The sequence below is a fragment of the Dromiciops gliroides genome, chromosome 1, assembly GCF_019393635.1.
Source record: "Dromiciops gliroides isolate mDroGli1 chromosome 1, mDroGli1.pri, whole genome shotgun sequence".
NCBI lineage: Eukaryota > Metazoa > Chordata > Mammalia > Microbiotheria > Microbiotheriidae > Dromiciops > Dromiciops gliroides.
Genome location: NC_057861.1, coordinates 433183250 through 433204903, shown reverse-complemented (window position 1 = coordinate 433204903; position 21654 = coordinate 433183250). Strand labels below are relative to the sequence as shown.

The following is a 21654-nucleotide window of genomic DNA, read 5'->3' as shown; positions in this document are numbered from 1 at the left end:
CACCCAGCTGCCCCTTGTGCCACCTAGCTGACCCTGTCCAGTTGATTTTTTTTTTTTTTTGGCGGGGCAATGGGGGTTGACTTGCCCAAGGTCACACAGCCAGTAAGTGTCAAGTGTCTGAGACCAGATTTGAACTCAGGAACTCCTGAATCCAGGGCCGGTGTGCTTTATCCACTGCGCCACCTAGCCACCCCCTTCCAGTTGATTTTAATACTTTTTTCAGTGGCCCTGTCTTTAATAAAATGTAATTTATTCCATTGTGCTCAACAAAGGAATGTGTTTAATATTTCTGATTTTCTGCATTTGTTTGTAATATGTTTCTGTCCTAATACATGATCAATTTTTGTAAAGATGCCTCATATGGTTTAGGAAATATGTGTATTCTGTGAGATTTAAAATTGGATATTAGATCATAAATCTCCCCTACTTAACTTTTCCCTTAAATTATCTCCCAGACTAGTAAATGGAAGAAGCTTCTGGTTTTCTAGATAGAGCCTTTATTGTATATAAGGTGTTGTTGATTAGAAGGATAGGAAAATAGAAATACAGTACAAATTGTCTTAAATCTAGGCTTAGTCTATATTCCTTATAAAAACTCACCAAACCAAAAAGGCCACCTTTGGAGTGAGGGAGACTGTCTGTGCCGCGCCGCCAGGAATCCCGCCAAGCAGGCAAAAAAGGCCTACTCTCATTCTCTCCACCCCGGAAGTCAAAAAACCCGGCAGGCAGTCTGACATGCGCAGCAGGCGGACTGTTCATCTCCTCCCCAAAAGGGTGGTCCTTGAAAAACTGGCGTCTTTCAGTTATCCTAACCGACTGTTAAAAACTTTCATATTTTACCACATTTCCCCCCTTTGCTTCCTCAAGAAATGGAATGTTTCCTTGATGGAACAGTAAAAAGAATATAATAACTTTTGCTGACTAATAATATGCGAACAACAATACAGAAAAGGAAGAGAGGAAAGTTTTGTCCAGAGGGGCGATTTTTTTTCTTTCCTCATGAACCGACGCTTTGACATTAGTCTTGCAAAGGGAGAGCCTCTGCAGAGAGTACATGTTACAGATAGTATATAACAGAAAGGAGATAGTAAAAGCTAATAAAGCAAAACAGTTCATATAAAGTCTCTGAGTTCTCTTGTCTTCTTGAAGTGGTAAGATGTCATCAGGAGGAAACTGGATTCTGGACTCTGGTCTGGATTCTGGACTCTGGACTCTGGACTCTGGTCTGGATTCTGGACTCTGGTCTGGAAAGCTGGATTATCTTCTTTAACTGTTTGAATTGCTGTATTTTTTTTTTTACTAAACCTTAGCATAGCATTGTCAATGATCAAATTAATAAATTCCATTACATTCCCTCCTTTATATCCTTAGACTTCCAATAGAGGGTTGAGGTAGTTTTGCAATCAGTAACACTTTTTACCACCATGTGTCTGGATCAAAGTCAAATTTAGTATGTGTTCATGACACCTGAAAATGTTATGGAAAGGTGATCATCCAATATCTCATGGTTCCGAGACAGCCAGTGATTGTGCTAGGCCACAGGTGAAATTCGACTGAGTGAGATAAAAAGATAAGTAAGTTCAGTTAAATTAGGTTAAATTAGGAGGGAGAGAGGATGATACTGGACTGTGCCTAGTAATTGTGCTCTACATAGTCACCATCATAAGCAAACCATGGACTTACGTATACCTGTCTCTCCTTTTGTTGCACATATATTCTCTCCAGGGCCTGCATCAGAGTTCACAGCAAGTTAGTCTCTGAAATGATAAGTTTCCATACTTCCGAAATCTCATTAATTTCACCAAAGACAGTATGATGGTAAAAATGTGTGCTATGCTGCATAACTGAGAACATATTAGTGATATATACAATAATTCCAAACCATACCCAGAGTATAATGACATATAAATAATAAACGAACGTAAATAGCTGATTATATTAGACATTGTTACATAATCTTCTTTTAGACATTATTACATAATCTTCTTTTAGCAAGTAGACCACATCATCTTATACATGAATTCCCTAGTATAACAGTAGCAGATACTTAAAGTGGTGATTAATTCATCAAAAAGAAATAAGACTTCAATTAGCAAGATTCAATATTCAATAGCATATACTTAAAATGCCTTTCAAAAGTCAAAACAAAACAAAAAACAAAAAGGATTAAAAAAAATAGGTATAGGGTAGGGAAAAGGGTGGGAGAAATTAATTTATCTCCCAGACTAGAAAGCATTTCATAAGGAGATATATGAAGTTCTCCTCAATAATACCTGAAAAGGTCCTTACCAGGCAGGGTGAGTTCCACTGGGTTCTCTGAAAATTCTTTACATATATTTTATCTCCTGGGTTGAAAGTTATGCAATGAAAAGTCTAATGGTCCTGCCTGGACCACAGCTCCTGCCTCATGGAGTTCACGTAGCCTGGTCTGTAATTCCTGATATAGGAAGCAACAGAAGTATCACCTCCCACCAGTGATGTATAAACTGGGGAAAAAGTTTTAGCTTGGATAGGAGGGTGACCAATGAGGTGGGCCAGGAAAACTAGGCCATGTGCTTCAGTGCTTTTGCCTGTGGAAGGAAATGCTTGTTAAATTTTAAGGTATTTAAGCTGCTAGAGTTTGGGGTATGCCACATTGTTTTAACTGGTTCCCCAATTCTCTGCATGCCAAAGTGGCAGGGGTTTCTGAATTGTCATTGATCTTTCTAATGCTGTCATAATGTTCTTTATGGTAGAAAATGTGGAGTTCTCTAGCATCAGTTTTGTCTGTGCCACTGATTTTCAATAAAGGCTGATTTAATTGATGAACCACAACATTCAGCTGATGCTGCTTAGCAAATGCTACAATTGTATCATTTCCTCCCCACTTTCCAAATTTCTTTAATTCATCAACATATTCTTCAAAAGGGGAGTCATTTACTATAAAGACTCAAACTCTTGTCTATGGTTAATCATATAAGAAGCAGCTTCTTGTCTGTGTCTGAGATGATTTCTACAGTGACCTTCTAGCTGGTCTGCTAAAGCCCTAAAAAGGCAATTTCCGTCTCCTGATACTTTACGAAGACATATAAGGTGTTGTTGATTAGAAGATAGGAAAATAGAAATACAGTACAAATCGTCTTAAATCTAGGCTTAGTCTATATTCCTTATAAAAACTCACCAAACTGAAAAGGCCACCTTTGGAGTGAGGGAGACCGTCTGTGCCGCGCCGCCAGGAGTCCCGCCAAGCAGGCAAAAAAGGCCTACTCTCGTTCTCTCCACTCCGGAAGTCAAAAAAACCCGGCAGGCAGTCTGACATGCGCAGCAGGCGGACTGTTCATCTCCTCCCCAAAAGGGTGGTCCTTGAAAAACTGGCGTCTTTCAGTTATCCTAACCGACTGTTAAAACTTTCATATTTTACCACAATTCCTTCCCATTTGCATTACATAATTGCCAGAGGCCTATTATATCTAACTGTTCTAAAATTCTCTTCTGGTCTTTACCATCTTTCTTATTTATTTTTTTGGTTACATTTGCCCAGGGCTAAAAGGGGGTACAGTGAGTTCCTCCATTATTATAGACTTGCTACTTCATTTTCTAATCAGTTTGGTTTTTCCTTTAAATATGTAGATGCTCTGCCATTCAGGGCATATATACTAAGTATTTAAATTAATTTAAACTGTCTATGGCAGAGGTGTCAAATTTGTAGATCTTTGCCAGAATAAAACAAATGTTTAAACAATATAAATAAAAATATAATGTAGGTAATGTTAATTTTTGGTTTTTCTAAGTCAGTATACAGCCAGCAAGGATCCGTTATATTTGAGCTTGTCACTACTGGTGTATAGTACCTTTCAGTTTCAGCAAATGTAATATCCCTGGGCAGCTAGGTGGCGCAGCGGATAAAGCACCGGCCCTGTATTCAGGAGTTCCTGAGTTCAATCCTCAGACACTTTGACACTTACTAGCTGTGTGACCCTGGGCAAGTCACTTAACCCCATTGCCCCCGCAAAAAAAAAAAAAATGTAATATCCCTGTTTATGTCTTTTATAGAAGTATTTAAATTATTTTAACTCCATATGATCAAATAAGGGACAAAAGAAGATCACAGAAGATTAAAATGGACAATTTTGATTACAGATAATTGAAAAGGTTTTGCACAAACAAAAGCAATACAGCTGTGATGAAAAAGGAAAACAGTTAATTGGGGGAAATATTTTGCAGCAAATTCTCTGATAAAAGACTTATTTCCAAGTTATATAAGGACACTGATTCAAATCATAAGAATAAAATCCACTCCCACTTGATAAATGATCTTAGGATATGGAAAGGCAGGGGGCAGCTAGGGGTATAGTGGATAAAGCACTGGCCCTGGATTCAGGAGGAACCTGAGTTCAAAATCCGGCCTCAGACACTTGACACTAGCTGTGTGACCCTGGGCAATGTCACTTACCCTCATTGCCCCACCTAAAAAAAAAATAAAGGATATGGAAAGGCAGTTCTTAGGGGAAGAAAAAGTGGGCTATCTATGGCCATATGAAATATGTTCCAAATTGCTACTAATTAGAGAAATACAGGCAATTTAGGTACCATATCACACCAGCATATTGGAAAGGATGACAAAAATAGAAAATAGCAAATGTTGGCCAGAGTTATGGGAAAGCAGGCACATAGATGCAGTTTTGGTGGAGTTGTGAATCAGTATAACCATTCTGGAAAGCAATTTAGAATTATGCACAAAAACTTAACCAAAGGATAACTTTGACTGCAACAGTACTACTGCTAGGCCTATCACCAAAAGAGATCAAAGAAAGAGGAAATGGACCTATTTTTACAAAATTATTTATAGCAACTCTTTTTTTGGTGGTAAAAAACTGGAAACTAAGGGGATGCCCATCAGCTGGAGAATGGCTAAACAAATTATGGTATAGGAATATGATGAAATACAGATCTATATGGAGCCTCCAGAGGAGAGGGCAGAAGGGGAAAAAATGAATGTTTGCTACTTTATAAAATAATATTAACTAAGAGTGTCTAAAATCAATGAATTTCTCTTTTGCATGTAATATGCAAGGCTGACCAACATATTAGATAGAGCAGAACTTAGTCTGTTTCAAAGTAAAAATTATAATGAGTGGAAGCGGAAGGGAAAAAATGTTAATAGATTTCAGTAGAGAGAGTTTATAAAAAACAGTACTGTGGAACTGCTACATATAGAGATATTAGAATTCAAATATGGGTGAATAATAATTAAAATAGAGGAAAATGGAATGTCTGAATCAGAGAGGGAAGTGGAATTTAAGAAGATTTCCTTTTGGCAACTATTAAGACTCACTTCCACTTGTAGTTATGTACTCAGAGGAGATTTCTCAGTGTAATGTATGAATAAGAGATGGGATTTTCCTTATTAGATGGATTTTGACATTTAGTTTTTTATTTATTACCATTTCCCTTTCCAGAAAATGATTCAGTGTTTAGATTTTTTTCAAGTGTCCCACCCCTTCCTTCATCTGATAATCATGTCTCACACTTGTGTTTTCTACATTAATATGTTGTGTAGGTACAAATACATATATATTTGTTTTTAATCTCAAATCAATTGCCTTTAATCACTGAAACTTTACCTAGCTTCACATATTTTAAGAAATTTAGAAGCTACTGAAAACTGTTCATATTTGTTTTATGTGTTTTTTCTTTTTCCTAAGGGCAAGCTTTGCCACAACTGGCTTTTCCTTTTTAAAATTTAGCTTTAATACTTCTATTCATAAACTTTTATTTACTCTCTATTTAACTTCTTTCTGCTAATTTCATTTTTCCATCTATCCCTTTATTCATTACAGAAATATTTGCTGAGTGCCTCCTTGTGGTGGCTGCTTTGGGGGTACAAAGATGAGTAAGGCACAGTTCCTGCCATCAAAGCTTACAGTATCTAGTAGGAAAGTGAGACAGCCACACAAATAACTACAATGCAAGTTAGATGTAATAAGTACTAGGAGAGAAAGAAAAACAATTTTTTTCCTTTGAAAAGATGTTTTGTTGGTTTTTTTTGTTGTTTTTCCAATTGAAGTCATTCCCTGTAGCCATACCCACTCCCCAGATTGACCATTCTTGGGACAAAGAAAAAGAACAGACTATTTTACAATCTGTACAGTATTCATTCTGTCCCATTTTTTTCTGCCCCACCCCCAACTTGTCATGAATGACCCAATGTAAAACAAAATATTTGGGAGTTCAGAAGAGGATGATATCTCTAGAATAGGGAGATATCTCTTCCAGCTTAGGGGATCAGGGAAGGCTTCATGGGGGACACAGTAAGTATCTGAGTTGGATTTTGAAGGATTAGGATTTTAACACTGAGAAACTAGGGAAGAGGTTGTTATAGGAATAAGAATTATATGATGCTGTGCTTTTCTTTACTGATTTAGGGAAAGCATACAAAGGATTTCCATATCATTATTGTATCCAGTTTTTTTTAAAAAATTCAATTTGTATCAAAGTAAAACTAAGAGTTAGAATCTTGAGATGCGTTGACAGCTATAATTATGCCGTATGCTTTTTCTCACAGATAAATTTTCTTGGTTTGGCAAAGAAGGGAGATCTGAGGTGCTATCCAACTCTAATTCTAAAGAGATTATTGCTTTTGTGTGTGGGTGAGAAGAAACTACAGTATATACTTTTGTAATTGAAAGAAGACATGATGTCCTTTGTGAAAAGATTCTGTATATGTGCCAACCTAGAGCTATATCCAAAAGAATGGTAAACCAGGCTAATGTCATTTTTTTTTCTAAATGACTATATCCTTGCCAAATGTAAATCTAAAAATCAGCACAAAGTCTTTTTTATTAGTTTCTAAAATTTTTTCTACTATTTCCCACATTTATAAATGTCATATCTGACAGAAGGGAAGATCCTTCCTATAAAATTATGGTCTTAATACTGTGGGTCATAATTGCAATTTTTTCTTAAACTTTCCAAGTTGGTTTTGGCTTTACCTAATTTCCTTTTGGATTCGTGTCTTGTGAGTCTGTGCTTTAATTTATGTTTATCATTTTCCTTCCCTTTGGGGAAACTAGTGACAGGAATGAAGCAAAACAAAAAAACCCAGTGGTAAGTAGTTAAGGAAGCAACTTTCAATCAAACTCATCAAGCAGGGCCCTACCAAAAATGTTTGAAAGAGTAGACTTGCCCAGGCTAAGTTCCCAAGCAAACTATTTGTCATTGTAATGATAGAGATAGAAGCTAGGTACTATTATAGGCTCCCAACCCTTTTTGGAACATTTTTATTAAGCTCCCAGATTTATAACTCCCAGATTATTTTTATAAGTGTCACTTTTCTGTTATTGAGCTTTCAAATACTTTTACATTTTTAAATGAACTTAAGTATTATATACTTTAAAATTCTTTTATAATCATTGATTTTCTCAAATATCTTTTCAACATAGTCTCAAAGAAAAGGACTTCATTCCTTCCTAGTCAACAGTTTGTGATGCAGTCATTTCTTTGTAAAGAGGAACCCAGGTTTAATAATATCCTATTGCTTCAGTACTTGAGGGGGTCATGATTGTAGCCATGTTGGCTCAGTGATACAGATCACAAACTCCCATCCATGCCCTTAATCTAGGTGGTTCAGTGAGTCCTTATGATCAACAATGTATTAGGTTGGTGGTGTGTTTGCAAATTTAGCTAAACTAGTTCTTCCCATACTTGAAGTCTTTACAGGGTTTCCAAAGTTTATGCTCCATTGGCATAGCCTTTTTGTCTTCTATGTCATGGTGAAGCTTTAGGATTTTAGCAGGGACTAGTCTAGATAAGTACACATAAATTACCAAGGCTATATATCTATAGACCAGTATTTTTCTGTTTTGTCCCTATACCAGATTTGTTGTTCAATCATTTTCTGTGTCTGATTCTTTGTGACCCAATTGGAGTTTTCTTGGCATAGATAGCAGGTTAGTTTGCTGTTTCCTTCTCCTGCTAATTTTACAGATGAGAAAATTGAGAAAAACAGGCTTAAGTGATTTGCTCAGGGTCACGCAGCAAAGAAGTATCTAAGGCTAGATTTGAATTCAGAAAGATGAGTCTTCCTGGCTCCCGGCCCCAGCACTCTATCCACTGTGCCACCTAGCTGCCCCTATACCACATTACAGAGTTGTTGTGTTTGAGTTTGTTTTTTTTTTTAACTAATTGATTGTTCCTTACAAAAATGTTATGATTTAGCAATAAATGAATGAATGCCATGAAGAATTAAAGGACACTGTTTAAACAAATGTTTGTGTCTTTTCAAGTGTCTAAAGATTGAGTACCTTCTTTTTCTGTTAGCAGTTTTTCTACATTTAAATTGTATTGTCTAATTTTAAATTGATGGTTTCTTCTATTTTATGAAAGGCTGTCTGTTACTGGAGTGTGAGCCATCTTTTTTTCCACATTCTGGAGCTTCTCTACCTGACAAAGGGACCCAACCCAAAACTCTCTTCCCAAAAATATATATATATATATATATATATATATATATATATATAGGTGAATTCTGTTGAATGATGGACTCCATAGGGAATAATTCCTATTTATTGTGATGTTCTTTAGGTGTCTAGCTTGTTTCCTACCTAACATTCAGCCTGCATTCAACAAGCCTACTCCATATTAAGTCTGGTGCAACACAAAAGAATTCAGTCCTCATGTTCAATGAATTTCTCCAAAGAATCATCCTTTTGTCTAGTCGTGTGGCACAGTTCTGTCAGATATGTCCTAAAAGCCTAGAGTAGGGCAGCTAGATGGCGAAGTGGATAGAGCACTGGCCTTGGAGTCAGGAGTACCTGAGTTCAAATCCGGCCTCAGACACTTAACACTTACTTAGCTGTGTGACCCTGGGCAAGTCACTTAACCCCCATTGCCTCACTAAAAAACAAACAGAAAAAAAAAAACTAAAAGCTAGAGTCTGAAACTGTCACTTGTTTACTCGAAGTTGAGTATTTATACCTTAATTGGACAAAGCTGTTATTTGAATACAGAACTTTTTTTTTTCTTCTGCTTATGTGTAATGCAGAAGATGTGATTTTCTCCTTGCTAGAGATAGCTTTCTTAGGTTACCATGCACAATGACTTCTCTGTTTGTAAATTTTTCTTATGAAGATCTCATTTCTAGGGGCTTAGGGGAAAAATCAAACCAATGAATCATCAAACAATCATTTATTAAACACTTACTAAGTGCCAGCCACTGTGCTAAGTCCTGGGGAAAATCATTAAAAAAAAAAAAAGCAAAAAACAGTCCCTGCCCTCAAAGAGCTTATATTCTAATTATACTCTTATATTTTATATTCTAGTGGTCTGAGAATATATATAAAAGTATGTAGATGTATATATGTATGTATACAGGTATGTATGTATATATTAGTATCTACTTAAAAGATAACAACGGAGTAAGTGGAAGTTAGCCTTAGAAGGGAAAACACTGTAAAAAAAAATTTAGATCCCATAAGACTTGGAAAGGTAGTTTAATCTCATCATTTTGTAGACTTTAAAAATTGAGGTACAGGGGCAGCTAGATGGCGCAGTGGGTAAAGCACCAGCCCTGGATTCAGGAGTACCTGAGTTCAAATCCAGCCTCAGACACTTACACTTACTAGCTGTGTGACCCTGGGTAAAGTCACTTAATCCCCATTGCCTGCAAAAAAACAAACAAAACAAAAACAAACAACAAAATTGAGGTACAGAAAAGTCCAAATGATTTATTTCTCCCTTGCACTCTATCTTTTTCCCTCCTTTATTTTATCAATTGTAACGTTTTGTTAAATCCAACATGATTTGAATTTCCCCATTTTGAGTGATCGTTGTTTGGGCTAAAATAATATTGTTACAAAAAAGAAGACCAGGGTAGAATTTAACATTTACTCATTTCCCTTTTCAAATAGTACCTATTCATAAAATTCTAAGCTTAATACTGTTCACTTATTGATATTTCTGCCTATAGTTTTTAAGTATTCATTGTAATGAAGGTGTTAAAGGCCAAGAGCTCTTTACCTTTTACAGAACTGTTAAGGAAAGATGCTATAATTTCTTTTTTTAATTAAAAAGTATTTTTTTCCTGTTACATGTAAGATAGTTCTCAACTTTTGTTTATACAAGCTCTCCAATTTCAGATTTTTTTCTCCTTCCCTCTCCTCCCTCCCCCCTCCCCTAGACAGCAGGCAATCTGATATAAGGTATATATCTATATATATTATGCATATATAGTATATATACACACACACACACATACACACGCACACACACATACATACACACACATATACATACACACATGCATATATATACACACATGCATACTATATATACATAATAACATTAAACATATTTCTGCATTAGTCATGTTATAAGAGAAAAATCAGAGCAATGACAACAAACCTCAAAATAGATAAACATCAGCACCAAAAACAAAAGAAGTAGTCTGGTTCATTCAAAGATGCTATTAATTTCAAACATCTTTGTATTTCAATAAAACTTTTTTCAAAAATTGTATTTTGTTGAACATTCCGTAGTCTAGGACATAGTTATTGCTAGCATTGTTGATGGAAACTAATTCTTTGCAATCACAATTTTAGACTATTTATTGCTATGTCTTATACTAAACTTCGTTAGAAGCATAATTGTAAAGGGAATCATTTTCTCTTTTCATTCTTCATAGTCATGATTTTTTCTAATAGATCAGACTCTAATTAAGTGAACTAATTTCTTGTGAAGTATATGAAAGCAATTTTCTAGCTCCCTTTTAACAAATCCATCTGTCAAGTAGAAAAATGGCACTGTTGTTCAATATATGATCCCATCTTGCATGTACTTTTCAATTTTCTTAGCAGAGCTTACATTTTGTATCAGTTGTCCATACTATAAAATGGGAATATTGAGAGAATGGAATGGTAACACCTCAATTTAAACTTCCTCTTTACCTCAGTCACTGCTCAGTATTAAAATGCCAAAACTAGTTTATGATCTTTTGAACTATTCTTGGAAGTCATCTTGAATTTGACTCAATTGTTCAAAGAGTAATGGACACTGTGTATGCAGCTATTTATTTCAACATTGTTGCTGGATACCTTTTACAGAGGTCACATTATGATCACTAATCTATTTAGCTATACCCTGCATAACTCTGAGCATGCAGGTTTAAAACCAACCATAAATATTTTGTATACATCAATTGTTGGTTCATGTTTATACATTGCCACACATATTGGAGAAAAGAGCATGGGTTATTGTTGCTGCTGTTGTTTTTTGGCAGGATCAGGATGAAAGGAAATTTCTTTTAAAGAATAAAGGGTATTTTTCATAACATGAAAAATGCAGAAGTATGTTTTGTGGTGACTTCCATATGTATATATAATGGGCATTGTAAATGATAGGTAAAAGGTTGCTGAGGAGAAGGGAATTTGGAACTAAAAAATAAAAATTTAAGCAAATTTTAAAAAGAATGAAGTGGTCAACTAATAGAGACATCTTGGGCAGTTTGGAGTACACCTTGATATTGCCCTCTCTAGTTCTTTTTTTTTTTTTCTTGTTCTGAATATATCTTATGGATATTCTTTTTTGTTGATTCAGATTTAAATTTTTTCTACTAAAAGTAACAAATGTATCAAAATATGTATTTAAAAGTGTTCACCCCCTTTTTTTCCATTAAGGTTGACAAGCTCTGCAATGGAGTTGGAAACAGAGCCGTAACCTGCATTGCACTATAATACACATTGAACATGGATGCTTTCTATGCAGCAGTAGAAATGAGAGACAATCCAGAACTGAGGGATAAACCTATTGCAGTAGGATCAATGAGTATGTTGGTAAGTAAAGATCAAAGACAGAAAAAATGTTGTCACAGCAAAGTCAAAGAAACTTCTATAGGCTTATGACATAAGTTCTAGTTCTTTCCATTACAAATTACAGCTAGGGCAGCTAGATGGCGCAGTGGATAGAGCACCGGCCCTGAGTCAGGAGTACCTGAGTTCAATCCGGCCTCAGACACTTAACAGTCACTAGCTGTGTGGCCTGGGCAAGTCACTTAACCCAATTGCCTCACTAAAAAACAAAACAAAACAAAACAAATTACAGCTAGTTCCAATGTGAATAGCGAATCCTGTGAAGTGGTGGCATGCATTTCCAATTTACACTATTTGAAGTAATTAATTGTGTAAATATGGTAATTGGAAATAGGCAGTGTGAATTTGAATGATGCAACATCTCCACTGCATTAATTATATGTCCTAATCAGGACCTGGCTGTTTTTTTCTTAGCAAAATATTTCAAATAAGAAGAGATTTGAAGGAGGGAAAGAAATATCTATTCTTGATTTCTGACTACTAAAATCATTATGAATTATTGTGTCCTTTATAATTGTACTTTTAGTTTGTTGGTGATGAATGAGTGACACATGTAACCATGATTGACCAAAAAAGTACATTTAAACCACATTGGAAATTGACAGGATGCCCATGAGTCACTGAATGGCTAAAGAAGGTTTGATATGATTGTACATGTATAACCTATATCAAATTGCTTGCTGTCTTAGGGAAGGGGGAGGGGAGGGAGAAAGGAAGAAAAAATTGGAACTCAAAATCTTATATAAAGAATGTCTGAGGGGGGCCGTAGGTGGCGCAGTGGATATAAGCACCAGCCCTGGAGTCAGGAGGACCTGAGTTCAAATTTGGCCTCAGACACTTGACAATTACTAGCTGTGTGACCCTGGGCAAGTCATTTAACCCTCATTGACTCACAAAACTCCTGCCTCCCCCCAAAAAAAATGAATGTTGAAAACTAAAAAAAAGAACCAAAAACCAAGGTATGGTATATGAAAGTGATAGAATATTATCCTCTAAGAAATGATTAAAGGGAGTAGCTAAGTGGTATAGTGAATAAAGCACCAGTCCTGCATTCAGGAGGACCTGAATTCAAATTCAGCCTTAGACACTGACATTTACTAGCTGTGTGACCCTGGGCAAGTCACTTAACCTTCATTGCCCAGCAGAAAGAAAAAAAAAGAAATGATAAAAGGTATAGTTTTAGTATAACCTGGGAAGATTTCAATGAATTGATGCAGAGAAAAGTGAGCAAAATTAGAAAAAAATTTACACATTAATAACAATGTTGTAAATGTTGAAAGACATTGTCACTCTGATCAACACAATGACCAACTACCATTCCAATGACTCATGATGAAAGATATCCACCTCCACATAGAGAATAATGGATTTAGAATACAAATTAAAGCACATTTTCTTCTATTTCTTTTTTTTTTCTTGTTTTTGTTTTTTTTTTTGGAACCATGGCTAATGAGCAATTTGTTTTGTATGTCTATACATATTTGTAATGGTTCTTTCTTTTCTTTTTTTGTCTTCTCAATTGGTAGAAGAAAAGGGGAAGGTAGAGGGAGAGATTTTAGAACTGAAAATAAAACAAATTGTATTTTTAAAGTACCCCTCATAAGAAACTTTTTTTTTAAACATGGGGGGGGTGCAATGAGGGTTAAGTGACTTGCCAGGGTCACACAGCTAGTATCAAGTGTCTGAGGCTGGATTTGAACTCAGGTTCTCCTGACTCCAGGGCTGGTGCTTTATCCACTGCGCCACCTAGCTGCCCCCTCTATAATAAACTAAGAGATCAAAAAGAAAAGAAAATATAGCCCCCAGACCCAATATATACAAAAGTAAAACTCAATTAAATAGAAAAGCTCCGTGCTAATATGATTAAAACAAACAAACAAAACTACAGTAAACTAGTAATTCAGTTGGGAGTTTAGATTTGAGATGACTTAGAGTCCTCTTTGGAGCAGGTATTCTGATTCCACCTGAGGACAGTCCTGAAATGACTTGGACTCTTTCAGAGGTTCTTGACTGGGTTCACTGGGCACACCTAAAAGTACCATGGTTAGATTTTCAGGGGCCTGTGAACTTGGATGGGGGAAAAAATCCGTTTATTTCAATATAATTGGTTTCCTTTACAAGGCATTGGTATTTTATTTTATGCATTTAAAGACATTCTGAGAACGGGCAAATGAGTTTTAACTCAAAGGGGTCTGTGACAGAAAAAAAAGTTAAGAACCCCTGAGAGAGTTCCTTTTGCTCTGACATTCATAGGCTAAGTCCTAGATTCAACATCCTAGACAAAGTATAATTATAATACAAAATTATAATGAAAAGGAAAGAATACGTCAATCTGCAGAAGAAAAATATATACTTACCAAGGAATAACAACCAGGAAACAGTAGGCTTTTTGAGGAAAATAAGAGACAATGGGAAAAAACTTGAAATTCAACATAGACAAAATTAAGAAGCTTGAACCATAAACCTGAAAGTATCTAACAAGCAAAAACTCAGCCGACTAATTAAGAGCAAGAGGTTGACACTAAAGAAACATTAAACTTTAAAAAGTTTTCAGAGACTTATGTAAAGTCTCTACCAAAGTCTTTGAAGAAGGTGTGGGGTCTTATGGCTTTAGCTGTATGGCCAGGTCACCAAGGGAAATCTGACCTTCCATTCACCCCATTACCCAAGGGGGAGGTATTGTGTGCATGCACATCTTCTAGGCACACTGCCATATCATTAGCCCATCCTTGTCAGTCTTGGGGACTTTCTTATCAATAGTTTCTCAGAGAAAGTGTATGTGTACACCTGTCCTCTCTCCTTCATGCCTTCTTTTGCCTCTCCCTATAAAAGGAGCTCCTTTAGGTGGGATACTACTGATGATCAAGATTGAGCCATTTGTGTCCATCCACCATCACAGACTTTATTATACGGGGATCAGGATAGATCTGTTTGTTGTTTGCCTTCCATCAGGGACCTCTGCTACCCACATGTGAGTTGCTTTTAATAAATCTTTATTATTCCAACACTGGATGTTCTAGCTCCATTCTTCAGTATCTCTTTTATCTCGGCTTATGGGGGATCTTACTCCCCTGAGCCTTTACTGGGATCCAACAGAAGTTGAAGTCTCTCTGCCAAAAAAAAAGTATTTAAAACAAATTCACACTTCTCAAATCAGATAAAACTAAATGTGAGTACCTTCTGAATGTTATATTGGTTAAATCTATTTAAATGTCCTAGAGGGTATTTTAGAGAAATAGAAAAACAAAACAAAGGAGACAAATAACCCTATACCTCCCCTAAATGATCAACCAACATGTTGAAAAACATGTCAATATTATTAAGAATATTTACGTAGGGGCGACTAGGTGGCACAGTGGATAGGGCACCAGCCATGGAGTCAGGAGGACCTGACTGTTCAATCCGGCCTCAGACACTTAACACTTACTAGCTGTGTGACCCCTGGGCAAGTCACTTAACCTCAGTTGCCTCACCCCAAAAAAAAAAAGTCAAATGTGAAGAATATTTAACGTTGTGGAGGTATTCAAGGATAACCCCTAAACTGCTTTAAAATCCACTATACTAAATACATATGTGTGTATACCCTTTTGTAAAACACCCTCCCACTCTGCCAAAAGGAATTATTATTTACATTTACAGCATCATCAGAATATTTGTTTTCTGTAAAATCAAAGGAAAATACAGTATATTCTCTTGGTGTAGTATAGAAATTGGCATATAATTTAATGAGATTTGGATCATCAATTTCTTTAAACTCATTCAATAAGATTCTACTAGTATGATAGGTGACTAAATACCAAGGCTGAATACCTAAATTACTTTATGCTTTCACTTGGTGCAGAGAGTGCCTGCTTTCAGGAACTTAGTGGAAATTTCAAAATTAATAACCTAACCTTGTTATTCAGTGTTGTTAAAAATTCAATTCTAGGGCAGTATAAGGACAGGAGTTCATATCAGTATGTCTTTCTATTATTCTGTATGTTCAGCCGTCATAGCAACCCCATCAAAATCAATTTTGTGCTTGCTTACATGAACTACTTTGTGTCCTTCTAAGTGTCTGTACAGTTTGTTCCAATTTCTCTTCTCGCCACACGACCCATTTTCACTGACTTGAGCATAGTGCTGTTGTGAGCACTACAAAGACAAAGGTTGTCAGTAGAAAAATATGGTAATTGATGGCAATTTGGTCATATTATTAGAGCCTTGTCGATCAGATGTAATCTAAGGGCAGCATCTTACAGTCAGGAAAAAAACAATTTCTGCTTTTCAATTAAGATTTCCATTTCTTTGATTCTTTGTTGAGACTGCAGACAACAGTCCATATTTATGATAGTAAGTTTTGTCATGTGAATATTTTCGTCTTCTATGGGAGTACCAAGTTATTTCAGTAGACTGTTAGCTTCCAGGTGGTCCTCCCTCCTTTGCCAAACATTTTTCCCAAAACTTTCCTTGGCCCATTCAAAATTTTACCTACCAGCAGAGGTATATACCCTGTCTTCACAGCCATAATAACTACTTCTTGGGAAAAACAACACAAAGAGATGATGACATACATATAGGACAGTTAGGTTCTGTACATTCCTATAGAATGGGCATACAGAAGTTAACCTGAGGACAAGCATAAATAAAGACCTAGTATGTCAAGACAAAAACTTTCTGGCAGGCAGCTCTTAGGAGCTTATTTGTTCCTCACCAAATCCCAATAAGATTTCCTCTAACATAGACCTTGGGTTCAAATTATTAACTGAACAAGCATCTCTACTTTTCAAATTCTCATGAATAACTAGTACAGTGAATCTCAACATTATCAAATATGAATATTACTTTTTTTAAAAAAATCTTTAATTGAAAGTCTATTGGAGGGGCAGCTAGGTGGCACAGTGGATAGATCACTGGCCCTGGATTCAGGAGGACCTGAGTACAAATCCAGCCTCAAATACTTGACACTTACTAGCTTTGTGACCCTGGGCAAGTCACTTAACCCTCATTGCCTGGGATGAGGGGGAGTTTATTGGGTTTTTTAAACTTTTATACTATAATTGTTTCCTGGTATTTTCATATACACCCCTAAATTGAACCTTCCTTTGTAACAAAGCAAGAACATAAATAGTTAAGCAAAACCTACTAACAGAGGAACAAATGTGATTCCATATGTGTTATTCTATACCTATTCACCTCTCTACCAAGAATAGGGAAATATTTTTCATCCTTTTCCTTCTAGGACCAATATTGGTCATTACATTTAATTTGAAGCTGGCTACCTTTTAGACTTGGTTTGTATTATTATATAGTCAATGAGTATATTTTCTCCTCATTCTGCTTTCTTTGATCCACAACAGTCCTCACATATCTCTAAATTTCTCATATTCCTCATTTTATAGAGCAGAAATGTTTCCAAAATGTTCTATTACATTCACATATCACAATTTCTTTAATCATTCCATAACTGATAGACCACTACTTCATTTCCTGTTTTTCTCTACCATAAAGATTGCTGCCATCATAATTTGAGATGGGGCCTTTCTTTCTGCCTTTAACCTATTCAGAATATATGCCTTGTAGTAAGTAGGGTTGTCAGTCTTAAGGCTATGACTATTGAATCACTTTTCTCTCATGATTCTAAACAGTTTTGGAACAGTTGGAATGAATCAGAATTCTATCTACAATGTTCTAATATATTTGTCTTTCATCCCCCTCCAACATTGACGCTTTTCATATTTTTTATCATCTTGCCAATATGATGGCTCAGAGGTGAAACCTCAGAGTTGTTTTATTATTATTATTTTTGTTTGTTTTGGACTTGTGATTTCATCCATGTTTCCCATCACTCATAAAATTCATCACCTATTCATTGATTTTATTATTTTAGAGAATTGCCTGGGATACTAGAAAGATAAGTTCGTTTGCCCAGGGTCAGTACAAGTCAAGATGAATTTGAATCCAGATCTTTCAGACCTTGAGTTCAACTATCTACTATGCAATATTGTCTTGTTTGCTAATTAAGTTACATTTTTCTTATTAGTAATCTGGAACATTTTTTCCCTAATTTACTTCTTTTGGAAACCTTTTTTTTTTTCATATCCTTCCATTACTATCTATTGGAGAATAACTAAGGACTCCTTTTTAAAAAATATTTTTTTCAATTACATGTAAAACAATTTTAACTTTTTAACAATTTAAAAATAATTTTGAGGTCCATTCCCTCCCTCCTTTCCTCCCTCCCCTCTCCTTGAGAAAGCAAGCACTTTCATATAGATTATACATGTAAAGTCATGCAAACCATATTTCCATATTACCCATGTTGCAAAAGAGAACACAGATAAACCCCAGAAATATATATGTGCAAATTTAGAAAATATTTACTTGTTCTACTCAATCATGCTGCATATTTTGTTGCTGGATCAAGATCAAAATGATAAGTCTTGGTGCATATATATGTATATATACATACAAATACATATATGTGTATATACTTTTGCATGTGCACATACACACACACACACACACACACACACACACACCCTTTTCCATCACTCCACAGTCCTTCAGTGGCCCTCAGCCCACAGGTTAGGAATCACTGCTTCTGCTAGCTTTGTTTAGAACATAATAGATTTTATTTTTTACTTCTTTGTACCTTATTTTTAACCACCTTAAAGTGCTTAGGTATTCATTCTTGCTCCCTACAAAATTTGAATTTAAATCTGCCAGTTGTTAAGTAGTATCCAACAGTTCCATAGGAATCATGACAGTAGTCATGATTAGTAATATATATGTGTGTTTGTATGCAGTAGTCATGATTAGTGGTGTATGTGTATATATATATATATATATATATATATATATATATATATATATATATATATATATATATATATATATATATATATATATATATATATATATATATGTACAGTAGTCAGACTTTTAGTAGTGACGCTGACCCGTAGCTCATCTTCAGCTAAAAGTCATAGACAACTACCTGGAACTCTGAGTGGTGACTGACCTTCTCATAGCCTTCAAGATAGTGGGTATCAGAAGCAGATCTTGAACCCAGATTGTTTCCGACTCCCAGGGCTAGCACTTGAATGTGTGAAGCTTTCTCTCATTATAAATATTTTAATGTTATAAAAAGGTATTTGGTTGGCATTGGTTTTGTTCAGACCTCTGATTTCTTGGAACTCCTGGTGTGGAAACTCAGAATTAGATATCTTGATGATTAAATCCCTTTTACCAGTGCAATAAGTAGGTACTCTATAATGTGTAATCTTGTATAGTGCACTGGGGCAGAGAGTTAAATGACTTTTCCAAGGGTTAAACAGGCAGAATATGTCAGAGGTGGGATTTGAATCTAGATCTTCCTGACTGAGACCACATCTCTCTTCACTATGCTGACTCCCAAGCCATATTTGACTTTTATTTTTTTAAAAATGACTAACAAGGCTAGAAATACAATATGTATTCTATATTAGATTATGGCAAATGATAACATAATGGATAAAGAGGACTGCCTATAGAGATTCCAATGTATGTATCACAAAATCATGTCACCTGATTTGAGATGAATCTGTGCTTCATCAGTAGAAGGAACTTCCTGTGTGAAAACTCACTCCAACCCCTCTAAGACTTAGTAGATGTCCTAAGAAGCTGCCTTAGGCACCTCAAAGTTAATTGGCTTGTTCAGAGCCAGAGTTGGCCTAAAGAGGAACCACAATATATAAGGAGTTCAGAGAGCTGACTTCCCTTCCCCAGAAAAGAGGGTAGTTCCTGAGCAGCATGCCTTTCAGATGAAGAAGAGTACTCCTCACAGCTGGAGACAGGAAGGGGACCAAAGTTCTCACATTGATGACCACCAGGATCTGGCCATCGCATAAAGAGACAGAGAATGACCAATAGGAAAGAAGTTGCCAGTTTAGTAACCCCAAAGTGTGTTTTGCCTTCTGAGGGGAGTCCAAATTGCAAAGCAACTCTGTTTTGAAAGAGACTGTGGAAAGAGAGAAGGATTTCACTTTAATATTAGAATGTTGCTTTGTTGACAACCCTGACGTCAGTTTCCCTCCTAGGGGAGCTTATGAATTACTGTGAGTGCTTTATCACTTTATTTATTAATTTTATTGGTGCCTGTGAGTCTTTACTGCCTTCTGTTTATTTCGGTGAAATAAAGGCTGTCTTCTACCTGAAATAAAATTTTGTTAAATGGCTTGCCCAGGGTCACATAGTTATTAAATGTCAAAAGATATATACCTAGGTCTTCCTGACTCCTAGTCCAGTACTATATCCTCTCCACATACTGCTTTTAATATTTACTGACAAAATAGTACTTGTTAAGTACCTACTGTGTGCTCAGCATAATACTAAGCACTGGTAATAATAGTCCTGTCCTCAAGGAGCTCAGAGTGTAACGGGGAGACAACAGACATACGTGCATGATAAATTGTATGTAGTCTCAGAAGGATGTCAATAATATTAAGTAAGCCTGGGAAAGCCTTCTTCTTTTTTTTTTTTTTTTGGCAGAGCAATGAGGGTTAAGTGACTTGCCCAGGGTCACACAGCTAGTAAGTGTTAAGTGTCTGAGGCCGGATTTGAATTCAGGTCTTCCTGAATCCAGGGCCAGTGCTTTACCACTGCGCCATCTAGCTGCCCTGGGAAAGCCTTCTTGAGCCAGGGAAGCTAGAAGGCAGAGTTGAAGGTGAAAGTTTGAGGTGTGGGACCAACTAGTGGAAATGCTTGAGTCGGGAGGAGTATTCTGTGCTTATAGAATATGCATGTGGAGAGGAGTATGGTAAAAGAAAACTGGAAAGGTAGAAAGGGCCTATTTTATGAAAAGCTTTAAAAGACAGACAGAATTTTGTATTTCATCCTGGAGGAGGTGGTTATCCTTTGTTCTTAAAAAGGACCAATATGACATGACTATGTTGAGGTCAAGGTACAATGTGTAAAAGGGAGCCACTGGGGTTTATTGAATGACATAGACGTTCAGTTTAGGAAGATCAGTTTGACAGCTGAGTGGAAGATGGTTTGGAGTGGGGAGAGACTTGAAAGCTTTGGAAGCCAGTCATCAGGCTATTGCAGTAGTCCAGGTATGAGATGATGAAGGTTGGCTTCAGGATGGTGGCAGTGTCAGAAAAGAGAAGAGAATAGGAAAGGTGTTAGGTAGAAACAACAGCACTTAACAATTGGTTGGATGGTGGGGCGGGTTAAAAAATGAGGAGGATGACACCTATTCTGTGAGCCTCTATGCCTAACAAGAGAAAGGCTTGGAGGGAAAAATATTGAGTAAATAAAATAAAATTGTGATTCTGAACATTAGCTGATCAAAGAAATGCTACTGCCTTGGGAACTTACATTTTTAGAAATGATGTGTTAGGGGCAGCTAGATGGCGAAATGGATAGAGCACTGGCCTTGGAGTCAGGAGTACCTGAGTTCAAATCTGGCCTCAGACACTTAACACTTACTTAGCTGTGTGACCCTAGGCAAGTCACTTAACCCCCATTGCCTCACTAAAAAAACAAACAAACAAACAAAGAAATGATGTGTTGCTTAATAAACTTACCTAGACATACACCCAATTAGATTTGCAAAATTTTAATGTGATTGTTTTTCCTTTTCAGTCCACTTCAAATTATCATGCCAGAAGGTTTGGAGTACGGGCAGCTATGCCTGGATTTATTGCTAAGAGACTCTGTCCACAGTTAACTATAGTGCCCCCGAATTTTGACAAATATCGAGAAGTGAGTAAAGAGGTAAGAATGCTGGCCGATTAGAGAATTTCAGTAATATATCAAAATATTAATTTCATTTAAGTTTTTTTAA

The 21654-nt window shown here is 36.2% G+C and overlaps 1 protein-coding gene across 1 annotated transcript in view; it reads left to right on the top strand.

The window, feature by feature from the left end:
- Window positions 1-21654, top strand: part of POLK (DNA polymerase kappa) — a 111589-nt gene that overhangs the window by 60558 nt on the left and 29377 nt on the right. Inside the window, 4 exon segments of the mRNA XM_043988028.1 lie at window positions 1571-1583; window positions 11661-11719; window positions 11721-11807; window positions 21453-21584. Of these exon segments, the coding sequence (XP_043843963.1) occupies window positions 1571-1583; window positions 11661-11719; window positions 11721-11807; window positions 21453-21584 (291 nt within the window).